At 39.9% G+C, this 10,704-nt stretch overlaps 1 protein-coding gene across 1 annotated transcript in view; it reads right to left on the minus strand.

The window, feature by feature from the left end:
- LOC120039786 (zinc finger protein 239-like) overlaps positions 1-7,201 on the minus strand; it is a gene marked incomplete at its 3' end in the record, with an annotated part of 36,172 nt that extends 28,971 nt beyond the window's left edge. The window contains exons 1-3 of the mRNA XM_038985165.1: positions 7,189-7,201; positions 6,726-6,998; positions 6,478-6,645 (exon numbers count right to left, since the gene is read on the minus strand). Of these exons, the coding sequence (XP_038841093.1) occupies positions 6,478-6,645; positions 6,726-6,998; positions 7,189-7,201 (454 nt within the window). The remainder of the gene's footprint in view (positions 1-6,477; positions 6,646-6,725; positions 6,999-7,188) is intronic.
- Positions 7,202-10,704: the final 3,503 nt, after the last annotated feature.

Below are 10,704 nucleotides of genomic sequence, written 5' to 3' on the forward strand. Positions count from 1 at the left end.
GCAACACAACATGGTAGCAACACCACATAACAACAACATGGTAGAAGCACCACATGACACCAACAAGGTGGAAAAACCACATGACAACAACATGGTAGCGACACCACATAACAACAACATGGTAGCAACACCACATAACACCAACATGGTACCAACACCACATGACAACAACATGGTAGCAACACAACATGGCGGAAACACAACATGGTAGCAACACAACATGGTACCAACACAACATGGTACCAACACCACATGACAACATCATGGTAGCAACACAACATGGCAGCAACACAACATGGCAGCAACACAACATGGTAGCAGCACAACATGGTACAAACATTATTTGGCACAGACCAGAGCACAAAGGCAAGAAGGTAGAGACAGCAATACATCACACAAAGCAGCCACAACTGTCAGTAAGAGTGTCCATGATTGAGTCCTTGAATGAAGAGATGGAGATAAAACTGTCCAGTTTGAGTGTTTCTTGCAGCTTGTTCCCGTCGCTAGCTGCAGCGAACTGAAAAGAGGAGCGACCCAGGGATGTGTGTGCTTTGGGGACCTTTAACAGAATGTGACTGGCAGAATGGGTGTTGTATGTGGAGGATGGGGGCTGCAGTAGATATCTTAGATAGGGGTGAGTGAGGCCTAAGAGGGTTTTATAAATAAGCATTAAACCAGTGGGTCTTGCGACTGGTATACAGAGATGACCAGTTTACAGAGGAGTATAGAGTGCAGTGAGGTGTCCTATAAGGAGCATTGGTGGCAAATCTGATGGCCGAATGGTAAAGAACATCTTGCCGCCCAATGTATCCTACCATGACTATATCCAAACCTACTCCATGTGTTGCCACTATCATGTATCCTACCATGACAATATCCAACCCAACTCCATGTGTTGCCACTATCATGTATCCTACTTGGCTGAAGCTTTGATCCAGTGGAAGAAGTATTGAGGAGCAGGGAGGTTAAAGGTCACTTCGGGATACAGCTGTTACTCTACACTATCCCTAGATAATCCAGTAATGAGAGAAACTGAATAGAATATTTAGGGCCCTATAACATCTCTATCTATATATAACATCTGTATCAAATCCCTTTTCTTTTCTTTTTTTAACATAATTCCATTTTCTCCGTTTTTCCAGGTTTCACATTTGTCCCTGTTTTTCTGTTTTTCTCTCTAAATCACACTGTTAATAGAAAAACAACAACATTGGATGTTCTAAGTCCACAACAATACTTAAACCACATCAGGAGACCACTTTTGAAGTCTGAGAAAAATCTAAGAAATTTTCATTTTTGTGTGTAGATACCCTTTAATTCAAGTGGCACCAGCAAGAGCCTTGCTTGTTTGGTGGTGTCTCTGTAGCACACATGTGATTGCAGAGTTTGCTGAACAAATCACAACAGGATTGATGCAAATAATCATGATATTATTCTGCCAGGTAGGCATAGACTACTTTGTAGTGAACATTTAATTGACAAGGTTTGTGGGAAAGCTTTTCCATCAACCAGAAGATGGTTGTCATTAGCATAATCGCCCAAAAGCTAAACATAATGGTAGACAAATGCACTCAGACAGTGGCATTTCCGGGCTTTTTCCTCTTCAGAAAGTTGAAGGAAAATACAAATCACTTAGGCTAATTTAGACGACTTGCAGGCAGTGGGTTCAGAATAACTATGACATAAAAATGAAAACTCTTTAATCTGTCACCTAATCCTACCTAATGGGCAGGTCAGCCCTGGGGTAAAGTATTGGCTGTAAGAAGTAAGAGAAAACATAACATCTGTTTTTTAATTTTTTATTACCTCTCATGACATTGCTTGCAAGAATAAACATTGTAAATAATATTTTTCCAATCTGCGTTACCCACTCCAGTCAGCAGGTGGCGATTTGAGCCTTTCAGGGGATGCTGCTTGCGTGACGTATGATCTAGTGGACGGAACTGGAGGCTTCTTCAACAGCGACAAAAGGCTTCTGATTTAACCAACGTGGTGGTTTGCTAACGAACATTAAACCGAAACATTGAAGCGTTTAAGACAAATCTTGTGTATATTATTCTTAGTGTTTTAAAAACAATTCTGTTTACATATCTACTAGTTCATTGAAACGTAGATTGCTTGTTAAATTAGCTAATGTGTTAAATTGATACTGCACTAGGCTAATCGCCCGGGAACATGAGCTCACTAATCTCGACTGAGAAAGAAGCTCTGGTGAAAGGAGAGGAAGAAGCTTTCAGGATGAAAAGGGAGGAAGAGGAGGCTATCTCATTGAAAGAAGAAGAGGATGATATTACAGTGAAAGGGGAAGATGGGAGAGAGGTTGTCAAAGTGGAAGAGGAGGAGGTAGAAGCTTTCAGAATCAAAAAGGAGGAAGATGCCATAACATTGAAGGAAGATAATGTAGTGAAAGAAGCGGAAGAACATTTTGGAGTAAAAGAGGAAGAGGAGGCTATCTCAATTAAAGAGGAGGAAGACGTTTTGGGAGTGAAAAAGGAGGAGGCTGAAGAGTCGATTAAGACCAGTGAGTACTGACTTAAAAACGGGCACAAAATATGCGTTTCTTGAACTAATGTGGGGTTTGAAAGGGGCATTCTACTGAAGTTCTACACTTTGTTGCATGTTGTTCAGTACTCAATAAATTATTAAAGGTGCTATCCGTCATTGGTACATATATTTTTGTGACTTTTATATTAGATTTATTGAAATATCCATGTAGTCCACATTAAAGTGCACTTCATAAAACAGGCTTTTCAGAATTCAACATCTGGGAGCATAATTTCTAATAAATTTTCAAAGGGATGCAAAAGGACCCCTTTTCGTGGAACGACCCTTTTACATTTGCAACACAAACAATATTTTAGGAAATCATGATGAAAGTGGCCATTATAGGCCCTTTTTTAGACATATGCATGCCTCTTGTAAGACTCTGTGATTGCAATCGATGGTCATAAGTTCACCATCTGTTTGATGTTCTCGTTCACACAGGAGAGAGACATGACTATCGTGGATCCTCTGGGGAGCCTCAACAACATCCTGATGCTGACGAGGCAGAGAAGAGTCTCTCCAGATCAGAACACCAGATGGTACAGCTTGGTCTGGTCTAGCATACAGCTTGCTCTATCGGGATCTGGGTTTCTGTAAGGCACTTTATGACAACAGTGACATCAGCATCCATAATGATATGTGTCTGTGTCCCCTCTTTATGGTTACCAGGACAATGCTAGCCCTTCCTCCCTCCCGGAGTCCCCATGTCATGCATCTCCCGGTAGCACCTTACTGCTGGGTATGAAGAGGTTGTCTGTGCTGCTGGTGGACTGCAGGAAAACAATATATTTTTTTAAATGTAACCTTTATTTAACTAGGCAAGTCAGTTAAGAACAAATTCTTATTTTCAATGACGGCCTAGGAACAGTGGGTTAACTGAGTTTTAGCTTGTCAGCTCGGGATACCAACAATCTTTCGGTTACTTGCCTACCACCCCAGAGCTACCTGTCTAACAGAGAGTGTTCATTAATGGAAGCCTGTGCAACAAAATCAAGGTAGAATCAGGAATTCCCCAGGGCAGCTTTTTGGCACCTACTTTTTTCAATCGACCGTGGATGATTTCGTGACCATGATGGTATGAGGGCCAGATTGGGAATTAATCCAGGACACCAGAGTTAACACCCCTACTCTTTATGATAAGTGCAATGGGATCTTTAGTGACCACAGAGAGTCATGACACCCGTTTAACGTCCCATCTGAAAGATGGCACCCTACACAAGGCAATGTCCCCAATCTGAATACTTTCCAAAGGCACTGGAAGTGATTGAGGAGACACCGTAATTGCTATATTCTAATTAAAATGATTGACCCATAAGAGAACACATGACCAAAGCAAGGCGTGACCATTTAGAAATAAAACAATATTCTTAATGATAAACATAATCTAATAAACAAATGTTTGCATAACCAACCAGGACCAACCCTGTTTAGCTTCAGAAGCAAGCCAGCTGTGGGAAGTAGGGTGGTATGCTGCTGGCTCCAAAATCAACCTATATACAGCCTAATTGTTTCCCCCTCAGGAAGTTCTGGTAAACAGTTAATGTAGTACACTGCTGCCACCACCAGGCCTGGAGGGCATTTTGACTTTGTTGATAGCGAGTTGTGTTGCTAAAAACGTAGCAGCTAACTAACTGGCTACTGATCAACCTATTGTGTGTATTGAACATTCATATTGGACAGACTTACCTGTATAGTAGCACCAACACCCATCAGCCCATTCTCTTCTTGACTTCAAAGCTGCAGTGTATTGTTGCTATAGGAGTATTAAATTAATGAATAATCCTATTTATTTAAAGCCCCACTAAGATGTCACCATACTATTCCTTTAAAGCCCCTCTGTCAGATATAAATCATCAGAGTGGGAAACCAACTGACATGGAAACAATGGAGCAAATGGATCACTATCAGAGGGGTTTATTATGACATCACATAGAACTACTCAGACATTCCAAATATCACTTGATTATCAGAGGGGTGTTTTATGACATCAGATAGAACTACTCAGACATTCCAAATATCACTTGATTATCAGAGGAATGTATTATGACATCATACAGAACTACTCAGACATTCCAAATATCACTTGATTATCAGAGGGATGTATTATGACATCATACAGAACTACTCAGACATTCCAAATCAGGCTTCATCCATATCATGAAGGTGGATATTTATCCAACCATTTCAAAAGTAATGACCGGGCTGATGGAAACAGGATATGGCTGTACAATTTCATTAATGCAGATAGACAATTTGTTTGTTTGTTTTACATGGTGGGGTCTTTTTGTGTCAGTAAAAATGTATAAGTGAGAAATGGAGGTGGAAACTCCTTTGAGCAAATATTTATATAATAACCATCACATCTTAGTTAACTTGGAATCAAGTAATATGTTGTGTGGTCCTCCCACTATGACTTGGGAACACATGCAGTTTATTAGGCTACAGATTAAATAAGTTATGAACTTCACAGGGTGGTGAAACTGCATGTGATGAGCTTGATGCTCATTTCCAATACATTTTGATGGTCTTATTCTGGTGACATGATGATCGATGCTTGGTTGCCATTTGACAAATAAAATAATATCTCTCTCATCCATAATAATCTCATCATGTAGGTAGCCTACCAGCACTGTATATGTGAGCTGCTGGCTACAGTGCACGGGACAAGAGCACGTTTTCTATTTTACACACGTTTTTAAAACCATCAGTGGAGTTGAAAATGTGATGGAAACCAATTTAACTTGTATTTTTCATTCGGTACATGGGAATTTAACAGCAAACTTGATTTTTTTGTGCACTACGTCATAACGCAAAGCCTTTAATCCGCAATAAGTCTGTTTGATGTAAACATTTCAGGTGGGAAAATATGTATATATTTTTTTGCAGATTTTAGAATATTCACATGAAAATCTGGATGGAAACTTAGCTACTAAGGTGGATATTGATCCAACACCTGCCGCTTTTTCAAACCAGCTCACTGGGCACAGACGTGTTGAACATCTAGTTTCTATTTACATTTCTTTGAGTCGTCAAGTAAAGTGAATTCAACATGAAATCAACACAAAATGTCACCTGTCATTGGATTTAGGTTGCCAGTTCGGTGAAAAATAAAAAAATACCTGCCGTTCATGGCTTTTTACAAATCCAATCAGTTTTCAACATTAATCTATCATCATCACATGGATTTGTTTTGTTGAAATGACGTGGAAATAAAGTTTATTCAACCAGTGGGAGGCTTGTAAATGACCCCAGGAAAGTCAAACAAAGACCTATTCATTGAGACAATGATAAACAGCAATCTGTGGGAGAGTTGTGGTGGATATTATAAAATAAGGATCTGCTGGAGTCCAAGTCAAACCAAGATTCTTTATTTCTGAGCTCAGAGAGAAGAACAGTTACACAGCGCAGTGTAGACAGTCTGAATTCCTGAAGCATTGGGTGATGAGCACATATCTTTATAGTTTCCTGTTCCTGGGAGGGACTTTATTCATACAAGGAAACAGGTGCAGCTGGTTTGCAACACAGGATGATACTCCCAGGAACAGGAGATTATAATAGGACAGTTTCACAAGGTTAGTCACATACTCAGTTACGTGGACACATACAATTAACATTTTGCATTAAAGAGTCTGTGAACATTTTCATTTCATTAAATCATCAGTGGACCAACAATGCAAATGTAAACAATGGAACAAATGCATCACATCCAAATATCACTTGATTATCTGTAGTGCTGGAGGAAAGACACCCAGATAAACACAAACACAGAGTTTAAAAAAGGACCATTTAAACACATGGAATCTGATCTACTCTATATTCAAACTGACATACTCCATATTCACTTAATGTTTTCTAATAAAAACATACAAATATATGTTTGAGTATATTCACACTTGGAGAATAAATTATTCTCTCCTGTGTGTATTCTCTCATGTCTTTTCAGGGTCCGTAAACGGCTATAACACCTTCCACACTGGGAGCAGTGGTAAGGGTTCTCCCCTGTGTGTATTCTCTCATGTTCATTCAGGGCCCCTAACCGGTTAAAACACTTTCCACACTGAGAACAGTGGTAAGGCTTCTCCCTTGTGTGTATTCTCTCATGTTGTTTCGTGGTTTTTATCCGCAAAACTCTTTCCACACTGGGAGCAGTTGTAAGGCTTCTCCCCTGTGTGTATTCTCATGTTCATTCAGGTGTCCTTTCTGGTTAAACCGCTTTCCACACTGGGAGCAGTGGTAAGGCTTCTCCCCTGTGTGTATTCTCTCGTGTTGGTTCAGGTTTCCTTTATGGCTAAAACTCCTTCCACACTGGGAGCAATGGTAAGGCTTCTCCCCTGTGTGGATTCTCTCATGTTGTTTCAGGTCCCATAACCGGTTACAACCCTTTCTACAGTGGGAGCATTGGTGTCGTCTTGCTGGTTTGGACGTCCCTGGCTCTGGTTCCTCTGAGTCTGGTCTTTCTCCTGCCAAAGACAGTGTTTAAAATAGAGACCTGAATGAAACCTCCACATGATAAAACAACCATGCTACGAGGGTAAATCCTGAATCAGATCTCTCAATAACCTGAGGGCTGTTTTAACAATCTTTGTGTGATTTTAAAACAAATGTTGTAGAGCATCCTGGTAATTACTGATATGTTTACGTTACTTATTTTTTTCATCCTGTTTTACAAGTCAGAACACAAAAAACTAGACAGTTATATGACACTAACACAGACATCACTGGATTCCTATCAGCAGGTGGTTCTAAATATATAACCTTCATAGTTGTATGATACAGAATGTGACCTACAAACTTCCTTAAACATAAAATAACTAAATAGGTAATTTTGTGTGATAGTCCGAAACTTGTTTTTACGTCGAAGACACAAAGCACATCAGTAACATCTCCCCGTTGTTGAAAGGGTTCGACACATGATGTTTAAATGGACCAATTTCTTATTTAGACTTTCACAGATTTTCAACATTTTGACTATCGCCGATGTCATATTTTGGGTAAAGTAAAAAATAAGGTGAAATATTTTGGGTAGATGTTCCTAAAACTGATAGTTAATACAATTAACAAAAATATAAACTCAACATGTAAAGTGTTGGATGTTTAATGAGCTGATAAAAAAAGATTGCAGAATTTATTACATCCGTTAGTTAACATTTATTCTTTGCCAAGATAATCCATCCTCCTGACAGGTGTGGCATATCAAGAAGCTGATTGAACAGCTTGATTATTACACAGGTGCACCTTGTGCTGGGGATAATAAAAGGCCACTTGAAAATGTGCAGTTTTATCACACAACAATGCCACAGATCTCTGAGGGAGCGGGCAATTGGCATACTGACTGCAGGAATGTCCACTGGAGCTGTTGCCAGGGAATTTAATGTACAGTACCAGTCAAAAGTTAGGACTCACCTACTCATTCAAGGGTTTTTCTTTATTTTTACTATTTTCTACATTGTAGAATAATAGAGAAGACATCAAAATTATTAAAAAACACATGGAATCATGTAGTAACCACAAGTGTTAAACAAATCAAAATATATATTAGATTCTTTAAAAGTAGCCACCCTTTGCCTTGATAGCTTTGCACACTCTTGGCTTTCTCTCAACCAGCTTCACCTGGAATGCTTTTCCAATAGTTGTGAAGGAGTTCCCACATATGCTGAGAACTTGTATGCTGCTTTCCCTTCACTCTGCAATCCAACTCATCCCAAACCATCTCAATTTGGTTGAGGTCGGGGGATTGAGTAGGCCAGGTCATCTGATGCAGCACTCCATCACTCTCCTTCTTGTTCAAATAGCTCTTACACAGCTTGGAGGTGTGTTGACCAAGGCCATTGTCCTGTTGAAAAACAAATGATAGTGGGACTAAGCCCAAACCAGATGGGATGGCGTATCGCTGCAGAATGATGTGGTGGCCATGCTGGTTAAGTGTGACTTGAATAAATAAATCACTGACATTGTCAACAGCAAAGCACCCGCACACCATCACATCTCCTCCTCCATGCTTCACGGTGGGAACCACACATGCGGAGATCATCTGTTCATCTACTCCGCGTCTCACAAAGACATGACGCTCGGAACCAAAAATCTCAAATTTGGACTCATCAGACCCAAGGACAGACATCCACCGGTCTAATGTCCATTGCTCGTGTTTCTTTGCACAAGCAAGTCTCTTCTTATTGGTGTCCTTTAGTAGTGGTTTCTTTGCAGCAATTCGACCATGAAGGCCTGATTCACGCAGTCTCCTCTGAACCGATGATGTTGAGATGTCTGTTGCTTGATCTTTGTGAAGCGTTTATTTGGGCTGCAATTTCTAAGGCTGGTAACTCGAATGAACTTATGCATCAGAAGTAACTCTGGGCTTTCCATTCCTGTGATGGTCCTAAAAGTAATGATGGACTGTTGTTTCTCTTTGCTTATTTGAGCTGTTCTTGACATAATATGGACTTCGTCTTTTACCCAACAGGGCTATTTTCTGAATACCACCCCTACCTTGTCACAACACAACTGATTGGCTCAAACACATTAAAACCTGTTATGGCTAGGGGTTCCGCTAGCGGAACGTTTCGACAACATCCGGTGAAATTGCAGAGCGCGAAATATATATATTTTTTATTCTAAATATTTAACTTTCATGCATTCACAAGTGCAATACACCAAATTAAAGATTAACTTCTTGTTAATCTAGCCACCGTATCAGATTTCAAAAAGGATTTACAGCAAAAGCAAACCATGCGAATATCTGAGGACCCTATCAAACAAACACATGACAATCATATTTCAACCCGCCAGGTTGACTCCATGCTACAGTTCTCCTTTAAGACTCCATAATGTTTCATCATTAGATGCTACAGGCCTCCTTTAAGACTCCATAATGTTTCATCATTAGATGCTACAGTCCTCCTTTAAGACTCCATAATGTTTCATCATTAGATGCTACAGTCCTCCTGTAAGACTCCATAATGTTTCATCATTAGATGCTACAGTCCTCCTTTAAGACTCCATAATGTTTCATCATTAGATGCTACAGTCCTCCTTTAAGACTCCATAATGTTTCATCATTAGATGCTACAGTCCTCCTTTAAGACTCCATAATGTTTCATCATTAGATGCTACAGTCCTCCTTTATGACTCCATAATGTTTCATCATTAGATGCTACAGTCCTCCTCTAAGACCCCATAATGTTTCATCATTAGATGCCACAGTCCTCCTTTAAGACTCCATAATGTTTCATCATTAGATGCTACAGTCCTCCTGTAAGACTCCATAATGTTTCATCATTAGATGCTACAGTCCTCCTTTAACACGCCATCATGTTTAGAATGTGTCTGGAAGCGCTACTCTATCTATTCTACTCTTATCCTTTCGGTTTTAATAATATTTAATAATAATAATGTTATAATAGGTAATAACTAACTTTAATAACTAGGGTTAATACCTGCCTGGCGCACCAACAAAATCTTTCTTTACCCCCCTCTAACAATACCGCTACAGAATTAGCATAGTAGGCCATGTAACTGAAGGTAATCTGAAATATTTAGGACTAACTTATTCCTTGCCACCCATTCTGAAACTAACTGCAGCTCTATGTTAAGTGTTGCAGTCATTTCAGTTGCTGTGGTAGCTGACGTGTACAGTGTTGAGTCATCCGCATACAGACACACTGGCTTTACTCAAATGTCGTTGGTAAAGATTGAAACAAGCAGGTGCCAAACAGCTGCCCTGTGGAATTCCTGATTCTACCTTGATTTTGTTGTACAGGCTTCCATTAAAGAACACTCTCTGTGTTCTGTTAGACAGGTAGCTCTGGGGCGGCAGGTAGCCTAGTGGTTAGAGCGTTAGGCCAGTAACCAAAAGGTTGCTGGATCGAATCCCCGAGCTGACAAGGTAAAACTCTGTTGTTCTGTCCCTGAACAAGACAGTTAACCCACTGTTCTTAGGCCGTCATTGAAAATAAGAATTTGTTCTTAACCAACTTGCCTAGTTAAATAAAGGTTACATTAAAAAAAAAGCTATTTATCCACAATATAGCAGGGGTTGTAAAGCCATACGCCATACGCAGACTATGATCGATAATGTCAAAAGCCGCAATGAAGTCTAACAAAACAGCCCCAACAATATTTCTATCGTCATCAACTTGTCTCAGCCAATCAGTCATTTGTAAG

This window comes from Salvelinus namaycush, unplaced genomic scaffold, assembly GCF_016432855.1.
Source record: "Salvelinus namaycush isolate Seneca unplaced genomic scaffold, SaNama_1.0 Scaffold3, whole genome shotgun sequence".
Lineage (NCBI taxonomy): Eukaryota > Metazoa > Chordata > Actinopteri > Salmoniformes > Salmonidae > Salvelinus > Salvelinus namaycush.